Consider the following 20,646-nt stretch of genomic DNA (forward strand, 5'->3'; position numbering starts at 1 on the left):
TGGTCTCTCAAGATACATATTTAATATACTATCATGTCGCGCCTCACCATGAATTTCTCAACTCGCATTCAATGACAGCGTTCCCTTTTTTAAATTCCAACATTTGCCTTCTCTGCATCCATCACTACCACCTACCAGAGCATCCTCATGATAATAAGGATGCAAAATATTGCAGAAAAATTTCATCTAGGAACCTGTTCTTTGACAGAGATTTCCAAAAGAATATCAGACTCCAAAAATAAAAAACTGATAAAAGGGAATTAACTTACTAGGCATTTTACTGCACTACTCAGCAATGCTTGTCTTTTGGCGGAGCCTTGAGGTAAGATGTTAATATTTGCTGCCCCAGTTTTATTGAAATATGTCTTGCAAAGTGACGCACTGGAGTATTTATCAGGCCTGTAAAGAAAGTGTAAAAAGATAGTCAATATAAATCATTACACAGTTGCAAATGTCCCAGAAACTCTCTTTGACAATTCCAGAGGATTTGCATATAAAGTTATAATGAAGCTGTTGCACATAATACAGCAGATACCATAATGAAGACTTGGACTTTTACAGCACATGCTTCCTAACTAAAGCATTTAAACTGCAATTACTTATGCCCGAGTTTGTTTAATTGAATGGTTGTCTGAATGAAAGATATAGTTACTTCCAATAGTGATTCTATTAAAGCTTAATGGTAGAAATGGATGTACCTATTTAATAGTGAAGTTCATGTAAACTTGTTGGTTTTCTCTTTAGGAGACATTATCAGGAGAATAGGTCCCTTTTAATTTATCCCCACCTATCCTTTTTCAGGTTGTGAGATTCAATACTCATACAGTTTTAGTGCTGGAGCATTGCAGGACAGTATCTTCTCCTGTATTAAACCAAAATAAATAAGAGTTGATTCATTCTCTATCATTCCTTTTGAAACTAAGAAAGAGGGAGCTCAGAAGGTCATTACGATGGCAGTGAACCCGTCACATGCAGCCTGCCAGTGGCGGATTCACCGCCATCGCAAAGCACTTTTCTGCATGCCAGATCACGATGGCGGGCGGTGTTACGATTGGCTGGTGGACCCACCCTGCATCTACAAAATGGTGGCGGTGCCTAGCAAGCACCGTCTTTCAGATTATAATGCTGCATCCCCGCCAACCTGTCTATGACGGTTCAACCGCCATTTACAGGCTGGTGGGGATGTACTTAGGGGGCCATTTGTGGGCCCCCCTTGTGCAGGGGCATGTTGGATTTGCACTTGGGGGCGCACCTATGGTGCCCCCTACAGTTCCCTGCACCAGGAGGCAGGCACCGCGTGGAGCCTGCCTCGTAGTGCAGGGTAATGCACAACATACATTTTTAACATTGCGGAAGGTGCTGCTGCCATCAGCACCCGCACAATGTTAAACATGCACAATGCCACAGTAGCGGTTGCATTGTGATACCATGTGTGGGACCGCTGCCATATAGGAGGACAGTCCCAAGCCCTAGGACGATGGTGGACAGACTCAAGTCCGTCCGCCATCGTAATGAACCCCTTAGTCTCTCACCAATAGGAGTGAAGTAATGGTACATCAACCACAAATTCGCAAATGACCGCACCACCCTCTTTTTGTTTCCGCACTAAATTTAGAGGTTGACACAATGTGTTTTTTTAACTTGCACTGTTTCTGCTGACATCGGATCTCTCTGAGTAAACCATGTAGACTTGATCAGACTCAGATCAAAAATGTCCAAAAACATTCCCTCTGCCCGGGGAGAAAAGTTACAGCGTAAGGGGGCCATTTGTTATGATGTTTCAAAAAACCATTGCCTGGGGGGGTGTCTTTTAAAATAAAGTTAGGGATAGCAGATCTGCCATACTAACATGACATTGCAGAACTGCCATCAGTGGTTTTACACCAAGTTGGTTTCTGCCACAGAGGCAGGAGCCATTTCAGAAGAAATATGGCTGCGCACAGCCAAATGCAATATAAATCCTAAGGCTCCAGTACACTCTATAACAAAGCAAGCAATAAATGAATCAAGAAAGTGGATGGCCTTACCCAACATATAAAAGGACATCATTTGAGTAATTCTGTAATTCTGTAGAAGAACCAGTCAGGGTCAGTCTCTTTGTCATGCAACTCATCTGTAAAACATAATTTTCGCAAAAAAAGCATTATTTACAATTATCACTAACTTTAGTTTTTTTATCACATGCTTATGTCTTCACGGTTAAAATATGTTATGAGACTTTCTGTGTATTCAATGTCTAGTGGTTGACTGATACAGAATTGACATAAGGGCTGATTCGTGGAAAACGTCACAAGAACGGAGTCTGGCAACGGATGTATGAGGTTCCATCTGAATACTGGTGGCTTGATACTCCAGGAAAGATTAGAACTAGGCAAGAGTGATCAATTCGAGACCTGTGACAATTTGAGCTTGTGGCATGAGGTGGAATTTTCCAATGTATTTAAGACAACAGAGTGGTCCAAAATATGAGAATTGATGAGTGCAATTAATATCTCTCTTTCAAGTAACTTGTGCACTCTCTGTAGAAAAGCTTTCTCCACTGCACGGTATTTGAATTGGCTAGGGACAAAGATTTCCTTTTTCTCTAACCAAATCTGTATTTGCGTTGTGACTGTGTTTTTAAAGAGTTTGCTGACAAGTAGGAAGATATGTTTTGGGACAGAAACTGTAAAGATTTATGGGTTTAGAGTTATTTGATTAAACTATACCGTGATTATGACTTTTTTTTTAAAGTATGAGGCACTATACATCCTCTTAGCAAGACATTATTTATACTGTGTGAATCCTGGTTCAAGATTTTATAGAATTTATAAACTAGTCAGTTGATGTGATATTGTCTCTTATTAACTCTTGTAGAAGAAATCAGTTACTTTATTTATGACAGATTTGTGAAGATGAGGCACATTTCACTCGAGTTAATGGTGTTAATGGACTCTGTAAAGTCAAAAACTGTTCTGAAATGTATTCACTTTGATAATGATTTATCCCATTTTGCCCATGGAGCATCATGGTCATGCATGAGAGTCATGGTTATGAGATCAATAACGTGTAATCCATGTTCTGTTCTAGACTTACCTAGACCTAGTCTTTTCCTTTTTATATCTAGATCTAATTAGCCGCTGTAAACCTCTTTCTATTATTTGTTTTACTGAAGATTTATCAGGGAAGTGGGCGCGTCTGAGTTCTGGCTTTTCGTGTCAGGGCAAGCATTGCATTAGTTGATGTGCATGTGATTTAAGGATGTTTTAATAAGTAAATAAGAGAGTTTACAAACAGAAAGTACTTCCCTGTTCAGAGTGCAGTTACATGCTTCCCACAATCATAGTGTGCCTAAGGCTGTGAAACACACCTTGTTAATAAGAGTGGCAGGGCCCAGAATCAAATTGCTTCAATGTAGAAAAAGATTACTGGAGCCTTGATATGTTAAACACTAATTTGGACTTTACTCTGAATCATTGCCCTCAGGAAATGATTTCATTAGTTAAACTATTTAGTATGTTAAAGTGGGCACATTGACAATATATCTGCATGAAGTAACTGTATCGCAATTGCAACTGTTATTCTCAGAGACAGTGTCAAAGTAAACAAAAAGTGATTGTCCATGGATTTGGATTTAGACTTTCAGACAAAGTGCAGGGCAGAGGGGCATGGGTGGGTAAGGATGGGAAAGCTTTCTTCTGATTTTCCTTGCCAAGCCCAATCTTTCACCTCTGATAAATTAAATAAGCCTAGGCAATCTACACATCCAAATGCCTGGAACATTTCTAAACACGTATGAAGAGTATCCATAGCATTTTCTGTAACTAAGCAAGAATTACCTGGCTACTCGGCATGTTGACATCTTTTCCATTCATTGCCTGAATAAGGATGCTAAATGTGGTGCTGTTCAAACTGTTGGAGGCACCACATGTGAATCCTTGCAGCACTGATGCAGACAACCTGAAGAGAATTACAAATAAATATCAATGCACTTGTGTAAAGGAAGTTGCAAGTTTGGTATTTAGTTTAATTAAGTACAATATTCTGAAATGAGCTCTTTCAGATGAGTTGCCGTGCTGGGCAGGGTTGTCCTGTTTTCAGAAGATACAAATCTCTGCCAGAGAGATTCGAGAGAGTGCGTGGAAAAATGAGATATGATGCAGAAAAGTAAACAAATGTTTTCGGAAAGGAGGCTTTAACTTTAATGCAACCATTGCTAAAATGCATATAGGGTGTTATAAACCTGCAGTGGAGTATATGATAGTTAATGTCATACTAAATGGCTCCAAAAGGGAACAGGATCCTTGGGTTATTACATTAGATGACTTCAAAGTCGGCAGGTTTATGTTAGTTTAAAAAGAAGGGAGATACCCCAATGTTTTGAAAAGGGACGGGGTATACACATAAGCAACAAACACAGAAGTCCTTATATCTTAATATACAAGAGGACAAATACCTCACCCCTGGGCCGATTGTCTAGTTGAGATGTTTAGCAATTGATGCTTACAACTATTTCCCCTCAAAGACAATGCCTTACTCAAAAATACTTATCTCTTTCTACCTAACCACAGTATAGAAGTACAGCACACAATTCATGTAAAATAAAATTCAGTTTCAACCACAAATTATATAAAAAAAATGTATTAAAGATAAAAATGATTCATCACATATTCATTTTGATTACATTATTGCCATTCCTCCCAATACAGGTTACAATCTAATTTTATCACACATATAGATAAAAAGTTTTCTTTAAAAACCGTCAACGCAGCGTTTCGGTGATCATTCAATATTTTCACCTTCTTCAGGACAGAAAGTTTTCATCAAATCTTATTATTAGCTGGATTATGTTTTCAATTGCACAATCTATGGAGTTTAAAAATCTCACCACTGCTGGGGCTTCACTTATAGAGCCTCTTTAATTGTATAGACGGATCCTTTCTCTGTATCCGTGTTATTTGGGGTAGGGGATTTGTAAAATATCTTTATCTTTGTAATTTTCTATTTATATAAACATATTGGCATACGCATTTATAATTCTGCGATGATATGTGTTCGATGATGCTTTGATGGCAGTTCGAATCAAAAATTGCTTTGATGGCAGTTCAAATAAAATCTGTTCGGTGAACAGCGGCCTCCCTGCTCTAACAGGTATCCGGAAGCAGTCTAAGTCAGTAGACAATGTTAAAACTAAAATATTTTATTGGAGGTATTACTCAAACTGCACTTTTACAAAAACGTATCAATGTAAACATGTTCCTTTGCATATGTGAGTACAATAACAAAAGCATGTATTGGTAAATATTTCTTGTAGGTTTGACGTAATATTGCAAATTCCCATTTGAATGAAAGAAAAAAACTAATGGACACTATTTCTGTTACAGTCCCATTTTGTAAATTGCTGGGTACCCAGTAAATGACTGGGTATGTCTGTTCAATATGCTCACTACAGTTTAATTTACAGGGACAATCGATTTATTATCATTCGCTCGCCCCGAAATGACCATATGCTGGATAACCAACTGTTTGACTTTAAATTAGCTTAATAAAAGTTAGCTTTTTTTTACATTAATAAAGGGAAATTTTCTTACAGAATCCTTAATAATGTGATTTAATAAAAACTGATTTCAATACAGTTTTGTTAAACTGTTTGCAGACACCAATTTCCCAAAGTCCATTTTAAAAAATTCCTCACTTTACAACTTCAATTGTGATAAATTTAATCCCAGAAAAGGGATCGAGTCATCTGAAGTAGTACGGTCTGCCATGCAGTAAGCTTTGTCTAAAAAAACATTAGGCACCCTAGCATGCTTGCATTTCTCTTTCATCCATAAACATGTCCTTTGATACATATAAGAACCACCTTAATCTCACAGGCTTTAATCAAAGGCTCCCCTCAAAAACATCTTTGCTTCAAATGTAGACAAAACGTTTGAGAATCCATTCTCTTCTGTTATTTTAAAGCCGCACTGCTATCAGAATAACAACATAAGATCCCCTGTATTTTGACTCTGCTGATGCCTCTATTGAAAGCATGATAGAGTTTTTGCTTTGGGAATACGGAGGAATTTTAATCTAGGAAGTATATTTTCCCATACAACACAGCAAAGCAGTCCACTCTTTCTCGTACATTTTTTATGTGGACTTCCTTGTAAATCTACAACACATATCTAAGAAAGGCACTGAATTTGGGTGGCATTTTCAAAAATAACTATTTCCTAATGCAAGCTCTCGGCATTGCGTGGCGGGGGAGCGACTTCATTTGAAGTCTGATGGGAGGGGGGGGGGAGCGCCTTCCTTTGAAGTCTGATGCCGCGGCTCAGACAAATGGTGTGGGATGTGGCTGGCAATGGTGTGGGTGTGCGATGTGCGATGTGCACGCGCCTGGCTCACATGAACTGTACGCAATCCGCAGCTAGGTAGACTTTTCGGACCGCTCACTATAATCTCGCCTATCATCCCTATGGGATGGAATAGGCGAGGCCTAAATAGGGGCTTCCAGCGTGTAAGTTCAGTTTGGAGCTGGCAGAGAGAAGGCCGGAAATTAGCCTTATAGAGCCCTTTCATGCATGGTGTCAATTGGACTCCCAGATATTGGAGAGAGCGAGAAGTCCACTGCAGTAGAGTATATGCCCGTAATGCATCGGCCTCTTCTTCTGGAACTGTGAGATTAAGTATATATGATTTATCTAGATTAACCTTAAATTCCTCTACAGGTTAGAATCATGCAAGTTCAGTATCCAGTGTGGGGAGAGAGTGGGACGGGTCTGTAAGAGAGGAGGACATAATCTGCAAAAAGCGATATTTTGTGGGTATCACGACCAAAAAGGATACTCTAAATCTCCGATGCCACCCGAAAGGACATCGCCAATGGCTCAATGCTGAAGGCGAATAATAGGGGTGACAACAGGCACCCTTGACAGGTTCCCCTGATAAGGGAGAATGGAGCAGACAGCAACCCATTCACTTGTACTCTGGAGCGAGGTTGTACATAGTTGGCCCTAATCTTAGTAATAAATGTGTCCGCAAAGCCAAAATGTGTGAACGTGTTAAAGAGGAAGACCAATCCACCCTGTCATAGGCCTTCTTGGTATCTAACCCACCAAGCACTGCTGGAATTTTCAATTTAATGGCTTTTTCAATGAGGTGTTGTTGTGGGTCTGATGCCTTTATGAATCCGGATTGATCAGGGTGGATTAGTTCTGGCATAAGGTCATTCAGTCAGGCAGCTAAGATAGCCGAGTAGAGCTTTGCATCCAAATTTAGAAGGGCGATGGGGCAGAATAAGGCGCTCAATTGTATGTTCTTCCCCGGTTTGGGAATAACCCTTACCAACGCCTCAGCCATCGCGTGAGTCACCTCTCCCTCCTCAGCCATTTTGTTAAAGAGACGTGTGAGGTGGGGTATGAGGAGGTCTGGCGCAAATGTTTTATAGAATTGGGCTGTCAGTCCGGCTGGGCCTGGTGCTTTATGGAGTTTAAGGGAGGTAATGACTGTGCCCACCTCTTCTGGGGTGATAGGAGACGTAAGTTTATCGTTCCACTCCTGCAAGACCCAGGGGAACCGTAGTGCCGGGAGGTAGTTATGTTCCATATCTATGTCATGTGGTTCACCGGTGTATAGTGCCTTGTAGAAAGATCCACAGATATCGGCTTTTCTGTATCTTTGTGGACCAAACCGCCCTCCCGTCCTGTATGCCTCCTATGCATTCCCATTCGAGTTTCACTTTCATCTGTCTTGCTAGGTGTTTGCCTATTTTTTTTCCCTGGGAGTATGAGAGCTGACGCAGTTTCAATGATGTGAGCTCTGCCCTGTTGTTATAAATTGCCCTGAGCTTCCCCCGTAGTGCTGTGAGGGTGCGTAGAGAACTTCTAGTGGGGTTGCTGTTATGTTTAGTTTTGGCCAGTTCCATTTCTGCCTCTAGATCGACTCTTTCCTTAGTCCTCTGCTTATTCAGGGTGAAGTTAAGCGCTTTGCATTTCCCCCATTATATCACTTAATCGTCCCAATTATTGAACACCGATGTATCTTCGGGGGCATATAGGGTAAAAAAAAGTCCATGATCGCTTCCCTTAGTTCAGTACGAAGCACCCTATCTCTCGTGAGGGAAGTCGCGAAATACCATTTGGGTGTTGTAGACCCAATCCACTCCACTTCAGACAGATGAAGACAGGACAGTGGTCTGATATGGAGAGGGCAGATCTTGGCTTCTTGGAGGGTTCCTAATAGATTCTGACTAATACAAATATAGTCGAGTCTGGAGTATGTGTGGTGTACGTGAGAATAAAAGGTGTTGTCCCTTGTCTGAGGATATAGGGTACGGAACCCCAAGAGGTGGATTTTTTTGCTTGTGGAAAAGGACCTAGTTCCTAGCCTATGAGGGTGAGTGCTATCAAGATCAGCTTGCCAAGGCAGATTGAAGCCCCCCAGTAAGATTGTTGGCCCTTCTGCAAAGTCCTGTATTTTGTTCATGAGCGTATTTAAAAAGGCAGCCTGTCCCACATTAGGCGCGTACACTACAATGAATGCGCATAGTTTACCCTTCAGGGTGCCCTTGACCATAACAAGCCTTCCCTCCGTGTCCTTCCGAGTGTTGACAGATTGGAATTTTGAAGAGCTGTGAAAAAGGAGTGCAACCCCTCGTGTTTAGTAAGCGCAGAGGACCAATAATTCAGTGGATATTAAGAACAAAAACCAAATGCACACCAAAATACAGTATAGAGAGAGATGTCTCAATGGACATTAATAAGTACAAGTAACAGTGATCGAAGCAAAGGGAAAACGATTGTAGTACGATTCCTCTTTTATTGCATGGATGGCCAGCCGACACGTGTTTCGTCGTCAAGCGGTAACAGTGCTTGCACGACTCATCAGGGCTGGGGAGGATACAAAGTACAAAATGGAATATGATGTCCACACGACAATTACGTAAACATGTTTCTAATTGTTCTAGTGTCTAGTTATCTAGTGCGCATGTGAGTGCAGGTGGAAGTCGTGAAAATAATTAATTATTTTTAATTATTTTTAATTAATAAAGAATACAAGGTGGAAGCACACTGTGCCAAACATGGTGATGGTGAGAAAAACTGTATATCGGCCACGGGAGGTGACTAGATGGCGGTGCGTGAAAGAGTGCGGATAATGTGGAAACCGTTCGCCACGTATGTGTGGTGGTCAATATCACTGGAGGATGATGGTGAGAGTGTGTATCCCGTGACTAGACTGAGGGTGGTAGTGCAAAAAATAGTAGTTCAAGGAAACAAAATTAGTTAGATGTCCTCTACTTGTAGTGGGTAAATGCAAAAATAGAACGCAGGTCAACTAGAGAATGAATATAGTGAATATACAAATTGTCTACTAAGGAGGTGGGGCGGGTTTGCTTAGCGCTTCCTACCTGTAGCGCGAAGGGAATGGACCACAGGTCTGTAGCGTGAACAAGGAGAAGGAAAGAAAAGGGCAAAACAGCGTATCATGACCAATGTGACCATAGCATGGAGCATTGTAAACAAATCATAGGTCTCATGAGCGAGTACTGATACTGGCAAAAGAATAAGGTGGACACAAAGAATTGGGACTCACCGCTTAGCCGGTGATACTTCCGACCCGGCCCCTGCTCGAGACCAGGTTATCAGTTGTTAGTGGATGTGGCTCCAGATCCAATCTGTTCATGCGGTAAAAAATGATGCTGAAAGGGAGCACAATAAAAACGCCGTATTTGTAATACCCCAAACATTGTCATAATTTGACATCAATGCCACACAAGGTCTGGGCGGCGCGGAAGGGGGGTAACGGGGCCACACTAAGTTCATGAATTCAAGAAAGTGTGGAGAGTCTCACCTTTACGTTATGTAAACAGAGCTCCAAGCTACAGAAGTTCATTAGTGCCACCAAATGGTATAAAGCATCCGCTTCAAGATACTTGAGTATCTAAGTAGTCGGTTCAGTGGTAAGTGACAAGAGTCTTGTGATCGCTCAATTCGGCGAGATCTGTAGAAGATGAGAAAAGGAATTGCGAGCGTGAGTAGGCTCGTTCCTGAAGACCGAGCTGTGCGGTCTTAAGAGAAAAGCTGTGAGGATCGGACCATTATGTGGTCGAGTGAAAGAAAAAGAGCAAGCGCTTACCGGTTGTCAGGGCGAAAGTCGGCGGGACGGGTACTCCCACACAGCGGTTCCGGGTACGGACACGTGGTTCCGACCCGGAAGTGGTTTTATGCTAGATGGCGGGGAGCCCGTATGTAAAAGACTAGAATGACAACTAACCCCGGTCGGTGGGTGTGTCTCAGGGAACGTTCGTAACGCAACGGAAGCTGCCCGTAGATGAGGGCGGAATGTAAGAGATTGTCAAATAACTACATAGTTGACAGAAAAGATATACAAATATAAAAAATATCCAAGATTTGTTATGAATATACCTCAGAAAAAATGGGGTGATTAGGACTGCAACGAATATCACAAACATGCAAAAAGTGGTCATGCATCCGATCCACAACATGCATAGGTGTTAGTGATGCATTACGTAGACGATAAAAACGTATTTCATCACATTAATCTTGTCACATAGATGAAAATACACAGTTGAGCAGGGAAACAGGTTATAAACATATTTGTACTCCAAAAAACCCCAGTTCTCCATAGAATTCAGTGGATATTGTTTATGTCGAAGTCGGGATTATTCCGCCCTTGAGAGACGTGAGTCCTGGAGAGCCACTATATCAAAGTGATGGTCTGTAAGGTATTTCCAAACTTTTTGATGCTTTTGAGGTGAATTGAGGCCCTTCACATTCCAGGAGCCTATAGAGAGTACCATCTGTCCAATGTCATCCCCCCTTCCTCTCGCCTCTGTGTGACAGACCCACGTGTCCAGCGTTAATAGCCTTGGTTAGTGGGTTCCGTAGTCGTGCCCGCCATAAGAAATGCATCCTGACCAAAACATATCCTCGAGAAGTGTCAGGGTTTGAGACCCGGACTATGGCGCCTACCTAGGGTTAGAGACTACATGTCCCAGGAGGCCAAGGAGGCGAGGGGCGGAACCTACATATAGGAATTGAACCCGGAAGTCGGGTTGTACTGGATTCGATATCGGCGTCTAGACTAATGGTGCGGCTGCTGGTGTTCCGTGGTGCTTCGATGAAACCGTCGCGAAGACACGGACTCCAGGGTGTTCGACCTGGCTGGGTCGGGAACTGTGCTGATTCAGAGGGGAAGCGTCGGAGACGCGGTCTCCTTGGTTTGGTCGTGGTGATCCGTCGACTCTGCAGCGAAGACACGGACTACAGGGTGTTCGACCCGGCAGGGTCGGGAACTGAGCGGCGACGGAGAGGAAGCGTTAGAGACGCGGTCTCTGTGGTCGTGTGGCTGTGGTGCTTCGCAGAGAAGGAGCTGCGCGAAGACACGGACCACCATTGATACCGGAGTTCACTAGTTGGACGAGGCGTGTCGGCTGACACACTGGTAGCGCTGTGGTGCTTCGCTAGTTGAGAGCAAAGACACGGACGCTGAACTTTGTTTTTGTTTCCTTTGGCCGGATTGGAGAGGGACATCTTTGTGAGCAGCGCTCAACGGAAGGAAGAAACGCCTACTGCTGTCATCGTGGGAGCTCAGTATCTCTGAAGACTCCAGTGGAGGATAGCGGTAGGATTTGGGGCTTCTGGCCATTAGTCCCTCCTTGCTTGATATTTGTTTCTTTACTTATAGTTTCCTATTTCTTCTTTTTATTTGGGCTCTGGTGCAACTTTGAACGTCCCGCTATTTTCTTCTGTGACGGAACAGAGGTATGAACTTGGTTGACCATCGGTATCTAAACAAACTATACCAGGGAAGGGCGGATCCTGTAAGGCTCAATAGTGACATCGGGGTGTGAGGCGCTGGTAGGTACTATATAGGGAGGCCGAAGGATAGCATCGTATGTCAGAGTGCAGGAAGGTCTTAATCTGTGCTTGTATCATTGTAGGTATACTCAGGTCGTTCCACCCCGAGAAGAGCGCCAGGCGACCGCGTTGATTGTTCCTCACCGTTACTTATATCCCAGGTACGCTTATGGTTTCATTGAGACGTCTTATGCAGTGAGGGGCCAGAGAGTGGTGGTAACAGGTTGTTCCTTTGTGTTTCAGGTTGACCCCTGTCGGGCGGCACCATCCCGGCCTTATACATTTTTCCCTCGCCATACCGCCTCTAAGCTTTGGGTACCGTTTTGAACCAAGCTTGGGGAGGTGTGGAGGTAGACCCCTTTGTGCATCATCCGGATCCCGAAGAGCGGGGCGCAGTCCGACAGAATCCAGTACCCACGAATTTAAGCTCTTCTTGGTCGGGGTGGTCCACAAACATGGCATCCTTGGATGACGTGTTGCAGGCTCTAGTATTGGTCCAGAGGGAGTTGGCTGATTCCAAGGCTGAGACAGCAGCATTGAGGGAAAAGGTAGGCAGACAGGCTCGCAACCCCTTTGATGCCTCTTCCTCCAATCCGCAGATCCACGTCACAGTTCCCCTGCCGGTTCCTTTAGCCACACCCGAGAGGTATTCAGGGGACCCCCCCATAAGATTCAAGCTTTTCTTACACAAATCGCATTGCATTTTTCTTGTCGTCTAGCGTCTTTCCCTGCGAACGTCTCCAGGGTCGCGTTTGCGATCTCTTATCTTATGGGGGATGCGGCCGATTGGGCGGTCCCGTTGGTACGGAACGATGACCCGTTACTCTCCAACTGGGACAACTTCAGGAAGGAATTTGAGAGGGTGTTCAACCGGAGGGCGACCACTTTCAGTGCAGACAAAGAACTATTGGGGCTCAAACAAGGCAGAAGGGACCTAGTATCATATATGACGGCGTTTAACCGCTTAATCGCCCGACCGCGTGGCCAGAGGAGAAAAGGATGTCCTTATACTATCAGGGACTGTGCTAAGAAATGAAGGACGTGTTAACGAAAATTGATCCGCAACCCACCTCATGTCTTGATCTCATAAATTTCACCCTAAGACTAGACCATCGTATGTCGGAACGGCATGGGGGAGGACGCAGGGGTGAAAGGCCAGTCCCAGCAAGAGAATTGGATCCTCGAGCACAGGCCGCCCTTAAAGAAGCAGGGCCGGAACCGATGGATGTAGGGGCAGTAAGATCACCCTTATCTAGGTCGGAGAGAGAAAACCGCCGAATTCAGGGTTTGTGTCTTTACTGTGGTAAAAAGGGGCACTATGTCCGGATTGTCCGACTAAACCAAAGAAACGGAACACCTATTTCCCCGGGGAAAAGGTGGCGGTGGGTGCAATGGGAGAGCCCGATAGGAGTCTTCCGTCCGGTGCAGACGCCAGGGAAGAAACAAGGGGTGCAGGTTGGCAGATACCCTCCTTGTCTATAGCGGAACAAAAGAACTCTGAAGCACATGTGATACTGGACATGTTGTTAAAGGACCATCAAACCACACATCCCGTGAGGTCCATGATCGATTCAGGTGCCACGGGGAACTTTATTGATTAAGGGTTAGCACAACGACTCGGGTTAACGCGAGTGCGCAGTAAGAAACCTGAACCGGTGTTGGCCGTGGACGCACCCCTTTAAAGTCGGGTCCCGTTGTTGAACACACAGAAGCATTAGAATTGACCTTACCTGGGGTTTCTCAGGATCATGTGGAAAGCATAGTCCTCAACATCATCGAGGCTCCCCAGTATGATCTCATACTGGGCATGCCGTGGTTATGGAAACACAGTCCTACCATGGACTGGCGAAAAAAGAGCGTCCGTTTTCAATCTGAGGAATGCCTGTCGCAGTGCTTCAAGGATCATCAGTCCGTAGCGTTGACTCTCGCTTTAGCCCACCAGGTAGCCACGGCGGCAGAAAAGGAGGTTGCGTTACCGCCAGAGTATGAGGACTTTCGGGAAGTCTTTAGTGAGGAAAAGGCCGAGAGGCTACCACCCCATCGCGAGTATGATTGCCGGATTGATCTGGTGGATGGGGCAGTCGTGCCCTCCTGCAGGGTTTATGCCCTTTCCGAGCCTGAGAACACGCATCTACGTGAGTATTTGGACCACTACTGCGCCTTGGGGTTTATTCGTCCGTCACGCTCTCCGTCTGCCTCTCCGCTCTTCTTTACCGCTAAGGCCAATAGGGATTTACGGGCCTGCATCGACTATCGCGTCTTGAACAGGAATACGGTGAGGAACAGGTATCCGCTTCCGCTCATCCCCGTGTTGTTGGACCAGGTGAGAGAGGCCACCATTTACACCCGCCTCGATCTACGAGGGGCCTACCACCTGGTCCGTATGCGACAGGGAGATGAGTGGAAAACCGCGTTCAAGACGCGATACGGCCTGAACGAGTATTTGGTTATGCCGTTCGGGCTATGTAACGCCCCGGCGGCATTCCATTACTTCTTAAACGACGTATTGAAAGAGTACCTGGATCGCATAGCGGTCGTTTATATTGATGACATCCTCATCTATTCCTCCTCCCCTGCGCAACACACGGAACACGTGTGTATGATCCTCCAGCGCTTGCAAGAGAACCACCTTTATTGCAAGCTGAGGAAATGTGAATTCAGCGTCACACGGGTGGAATTCCTGGGAGTAATTTTGAGTCCTCAGGGGTTTAGTATGGCGGAAAGGAAGGTGACAGCGGTGCAGGAGTGGCCCATCCCTAAGAACATACGAGAGGTCCAACAGTTTCTTGGTTTCGCCAACTATTACCGCCGATTTATATCGCATTTTTCACAGTTTGCAGCCCCAATAACTCGGCTACTGAGAAAAGGGGTTCCTTATATCTGGAATCCGGAATCCACGAAGGCGTTTGTACAGCTCAAGGAAGTGTTTTGTTCAGCACCTATCTTACGCCATCCCCAGGTTGACTCTCCTTTCGTGGTTGAGGCGGATGCATCTGACAAGGCAGTCGGCGCGGTGCTGTCGCAAAGTGACCGGGAAACAGGGCAGTTACACCCGGTGGCGTTTTTGTCCAAAAAGCTGAATGTGGCTGAGACCAACTATACGGTCGCCGAGAAAGAATTGCTCGCGATTAAACGCGCCTTCCAGGAATGGAGGCATTATTTGTGGGGGGCTCAACACCCTGTTACGGTGTATACGGACCATCGCAACTTACAGTTTATGAAAACCGCTCGTCATTTATCACCGAGACAGATGAGATGGACTCTGTTCTTTGCGGAATATGATTTCGTCATAACATTTTGTCCTGGCACCGACAATCGCAAAGCGGATTCTCTATCGAGGCAAAGCGAAGAAAATAGCACGGGCTTGGTGACCCCACAGGCTATAGTGTCGCCCGAAAAGGTCTTATGTGTGATTACCGCGGACGGTTTTCTAGAACAGGTTAAGAAAAACCGCACCTTGGCCCAATGGCAAGAATGGGTTAAGGAGGACAAACTACGCTCCTTGCAGCATGGTATGCCTTTACACGGCAACCGTTTGTATTTACCACAGCATGAGGTACGCCAGAAGGCGTTCAACTGGTGTCACAATGCGGTAGTGGCAGGGCATCCCGGATACCAGAAAACGCTGTCATCCCTACAGCGCTCTTTTTGGTGGGAGAATATGGCTAAAGACGTCAAACTCTGGGTGTCCCAATGTGACACATGTACTAGAGCTAAGGGAGAGAACTGCAGGGCTAAAGGGCTGCTGACGCCGTTACCCACTCCTTCCAGCCCATGGCAGACCATCAGTCTGGATTTTGTGGTGGGGTTGCCTATGCATCAAGGATGTAACGCAATCCTGGTGGTGGTGGACAGTCTAACCAAAGCCGGCCATTTCCTTCCATGCAGAAATCTGCCTACTGCAGCCCAGACGGCACAGATGGTGCTTTAACAGGTAGTCCGATTGCATGGCCTCCCTAAAGTTATCGTATCAGATAGGGGACCGCAATTTGTTGCTCGGTTCTGGAAGACCTGGTGTAAGGCGTTACGAGTGGAGGTGGCCTTATCCACCAGCTTCCATCCGCAGACAGATGGCCAAACCGAAAGGTTGAATCAAACCCTCAAAAAATATCTGAGATGTTACGCAAAGGAGGCGTCTGAATCGTGGGTATCGTTGCTATGGTTGGCCGAACTCACATATAACAATACCTGGCACAGTTCCATCAAAGAAACCCCGTTTAGAGCGAACACCGGGTACCATGCCAATACCTTGCCAGTGACAATCCCAAGGGAGGTACAGAATCATCCTTCGGTACATGCTCAGGTGACGGATCTTTTGAGGATACACAAGGGCATACAGGCTGAACTGGTCCGGTCAAAGCTTACCTATAAGAGGTGGGCAGACGTGCATCGCCGAGCCGGACCACAGTATCAGGCAGGGGACAGGGTGTGGTTATCCACCAGGAACATCAGGTTTCGCTATCGCAGTATATTCCATCCTCGCTTTATCGGCCCTTATGAGGTGGTACTCATCAGCAAGTACACAGTTGCCAAGGAGGGTAACTTGTTTTTGTGCTTTGCTGATTTTAGTAGCGTGTTCGATCTGGTGGACCATGCCCTGTTATGGAAAGTATTGCTTGAATCTGGAGACCCTGACGAGATAGTATTCTTCTTGGCGCGAGTATACGAGAGGTTAACATGCAGTGTGCGTTATGGGCCCACAGGTGAGCGAACCCCCTTCTTCCCTGTAAAAAGAGGTATAAGGCAGGGTTGCGTATTGGCACCTCTGTTATTTTCCCTCTTTATCAACCAAATAGCCACAATTTTAAATAACATCCCGGCAGATGCACCTAAAATTGATGATATAGTGGTATCTGTCTTGTTATATGCTGATAATGCTGTTTTAATCTCTCGCACCCCTTTAGGCCTCCAGCGACTTATTAATGAATTTGTAAATTTTATTAAGGATAGAAAACTTTTAATTAATAAATCAAAGACCTATACCATGGCCTGCGGGAAGAAGAAGACATTAAGGCCTTTTTTTCTTGAGGGTTCAAAAATAGAAGCCGTTACATCTTTTCGCTATCTTGGTGTCACTTTTGAATATAATAGTAAATGGGTAGGAGAGCAAGAAAACATTAGACACAAAATGATAAGGAACACAAATGGAATTTTTTGTTTTGCTAGCAAATTAGGGGACCGTAGACTACAAGATATGGTAACCATATATAATGCCAGATGTGCTTCCTCAGCTCTGTATGGAGCCGGTATATGGGGCCATTCATCTACAGTCCAACTTCAGAAAAACGAAAACTGTTTTTTAAAACTATTACTGAGTGTCCAGGTCTCGGCTTCTATTGATTTAATCCATCAAGAAACCGGCCTTAATTATATATCGGATCTAGCAGCTTTACGCCTACTACTTTTGTCGCGTTCGATCTGGTATAAGAGCGAGACAGAGTTCACTCAGAAAATAATCCAAGATTGCCTTAAATTAGAGTATGCTTCCCGCATCCCATGGCTGAGTTATATTATACACTGGTATAGTACATTGTTTGATTTTAATATCTTAAAGGTGTCTGAATACACAATCCCCTTTACAAAGAAGAAAATTAAGGATTCCTTCTTGTCATACAAAGGGGAGAGCGACTGAAACTAGGACCCAAAAGACTGGTGTGTTTTATAGGCAACTTGAACTCAAAAGCGGTTTTCAGGCTTATTTATCCGATGTATCTAGACCTTCACATCGCTTTCTTTTAATACACCTGAGGTTGGGGATTGCACATCACTTGGTATCCTTCCCTGCAATAGGAGAGAGATCCACTATGTTATGTCCATGTGATAGTACCTCTAGCCAGAGTTGTTGCCATTTTTTACTTTTTTGTAAATTTTATACATTTTTAACGAAAGTTTACTTGAAGCCCATCCTTTTAAAATATAATGTTCGTACAACAGTGGACGCAATGAACTTACTATATGCCCTTGAGAACACAGATACTTGCTTTCGGGTTGCACTGTATATATTGAAATGTAGAGTAGCCAGGAAATCGATAATATTATAATTATTATAATTATCAGCTATGGTGAAACTGTATTCAAGCACATGACACTTTATTTCGGGATGGAAACTGTTTATTATGTGCTACAAGAACCCGAATGTTTACCTAGGCATATGTCACTTTAATGAGTACTGGCTAAAGCCCTAGTAAAAATACCTCTTAGCACTATGTACTTTATTGTAACACTTTTTTCATTGCTGCTACTAGTTTGTATGTGAGTGTTTGAACTATTTTTAGAATTTATTAAATAATGTTGCTCTGTTAGTGCACCACTTAGTGGGCTAGTTCATGGAATGCGCAGTTAACCTTTCCTAATTTGCGTTTGGGCGGCTGCGAGACCCTGGCGGATCTCTACCCGGACGACTCCTTTGTGTCCTTTGAGAGGGCCATGGACTCCTTTGACCTCGAGGAGGGCCAATACCTACACTATGGAAGTCTTAGGGAGGTGGCCAGGACGACATGGCCCCAATTCCCAGAGGCACCCCAGCTCACTTATACTCTGGACATTATTTTATCCTGTGGGAGAGGTAGGCGCCTGATTTCCCTTCTTTACTCCGCCATGCGCCGAGACTCGACTCCTCCGTTGGCGCCGGCCTGGGTGGCATGGGAGGCGGATCTGGGGATAGAGTGGACCCGGCCCAGAGGAGGCGGATTGGACTGTTGACTCGTAGAGTATCCTGCAATGCACGCTTTAAGCTTATACACTTTAATTTTGTTCACCGTACTTACATGACACCTGTCTCCCTCCACCGTATATCGTCAGATAGACGTCACAATTGCCCTAGATGTGGGATGGCAAGGGCGGGGTTCCTGCAACTAGCGTGGGAATGTCCATTGGTCCAGGATTTTTGGCGCAGGGTGGTGATATTCATTACCCGTGCCACACATCTTCGGTTGCAACTGGACCCACTTCCCTGCCTGCTAGCGTTAGTGCCTAAACCGAAGAAGAAAGGTCTGTCTTATAAATTGCTGCAACTTCTGTTGGTACTGGCGAGGAGACGGGTGGCCATTACCTGGATGGGTCAGAGGGCGCCTGAACTTTCTCATTGGTTACGAGATGTCAAGGAATGGACCTTAGCGGAGGAGACACACATGCAGCGCTCTCGCAGAGACGAGAAGCTCCAGGATGACTTACTCGCCTGGAGAACTATGTGTATGGATGGGATGAGGGAGGCTGACTCAGACGCTACCAGCGCTAAGTTGTTTTCCTCTGCGTCCTCGGAGTCTGGGGATGGGGAGGAGGGGGGTCTGGAACGGAGTGTTTGAGGTGGTGAGGCGGCCCCTGGTGGTCACGCTACTGTTCCTTGGCAGCCATGTTTGTATTAGCTGGGATTCCCAATAGGCCACACTACATTGTGATGACTGCGCCCTAGCTGGCCCTTGCATGTTTCTCCTCCTATATTCGGATCAGCACTAGAATGTCATTCATGGGGTAGTTCGTTATTGTTCCAACTGTTATGTAGTGTAGGAATGCAACATAAGAAAACTGGCGTGGACATTGATAATGTTTTACTGTTATTTGGAGCACGGTTGCACTTTTCCCTATTCGAATGTATGTTTACTCCTGCGCCGCCCTGCCTCCGGGATGTGGGCCATACACGGCTGTGTATTGATTCTGGGACTATTGTTCCTACTGTTTCCATACTGACTGGGTTGATGATTGTATACCTTGTGCCTTCTTCTTATCTTCGCCACAATAAAAAATACTTAAAAAAAAAAAAACTTTCCTAATTTAGCAGGGTAATTGTAAAATTTGAATTAGGATGATTTTATGACAAATATTATTGAATGCATTTCTGTTTTACTGTTGCTTTTATGGTTGTGTTATGCAAACCGAATAAAGCTTTCTAAACTGAACTGAATGCAAGTCAGAGAGGTGGTCTATCTCCGACTATAGATGTAGAAGCCCTTCTGAGCACGTTGGTGGATGACGTAACCGGAGTCCCCATCCACGCCTGTCTCGAGTGTTCAAAGATATTCAACATCTTCAGGTAGTCGACTGCAAATTAGTAAAGTTTCTCGCCAGCAGGTGAAAGAGTAGCTAAGCTCAGTCCCTGATCTTTCGGATGTTTAAGCTTGGATCAAGAACTCTCGTCTTTAGTGTCATTTGTGACCCCCCCCTCGAGCTTGCTGTCCAGTGGGATTTCGTTGCAGTGCCTCTGTCCTTTCCCTTCGCTGTCTCCTGCGAATGCGCAGCCTCAACTGGAGGAAGGCCCAAAAGACGTAGCCCTTCGTCCAGCTCAGTGATATGACGTACTTTATTGTGATGCTCAAAGCTCAGTCTGAACGGGTAGGTTCATCTGTATTTCACATGTACCTTTTTGGAGCTTTGTGGTAATAGGCCAAAACTGGTTTTGATGCACCAATGTTTCCAGTGCCAGGTCCTGGTATATGGTGCATTTGTATCCATTAAACAAAATATTGCCTTTCTTCCTGGCCGCCTGTAGGACCGCTTCTTTCACCTTGAAGGAGTGGAATTTAACTAAGATATCGCGTGTCCGTTCTCTGTTGGTCAGACCCCCCATCCGGTCAGCATGCTCCAGTTTGATCTTAAGTTGCCACGGACTGACAATCTCAGCAAAGAGACTTTCGAGGTACGCCTCAAGGTCCGGCCCTTCTGGTCCTTCTTCCAAGTCTCGAATCCTGATGTTTTCTCTCTTCACCCTATTTTATAGGTCTTTGGCTTTCAATTGGGCCAAATGCAATTGGTTTTGAAGATCTTGCCGCTTTCCATGTGCATTACATGTTTGTATTATTCCTGG

At 44.8% G+C, this 20,646-nt stretch overlaps 1 protein-coding gene across 1 annotated transcript in view; it reads right to left on the reverse strand.

Moving 5' to 3' along the window:
* LOC144783948 (uncharacterized) overlaps positions 1-20,646 on the reverse strand; it is a 376,042-nt gene that overhangs the window by 97,986 nt on the left and 257,410 nt on the right. Inside the window, exons 39-41 of the mRNA XM_078662677.1 lie at positions 3,819-3,939; positions 2,028-2,113; positions 270-399 (exon numbers count right to left, since the gene is read on the reverse strand). Coding sequence (XP_078518803.1) covers positions 270-399; positions 2,028-2,113; positions 3,819-3,939 — 337 coding nt within the window. The remainder of the gene's footprint in view (positions 1-269; positions 400-2,027; positions 2,114-3,818; positions 3,940-20,646) is intronic.

The sequence above is a fragment of the Lissotriton helveticus genome, chromosome 10, assembly GCF_964261635.1.
Source record: "Lissotriton helveticus chromosome 10, aLisHel1.1, whole genome shotgun sequence".
In the NCBI taxonomy this organism is placed as follows: Eukaryota; Metazoa; Chordata; class Amphibia; order Caudata; family Salamandridae; genus Lissotriton; species Lissotriton helveticus.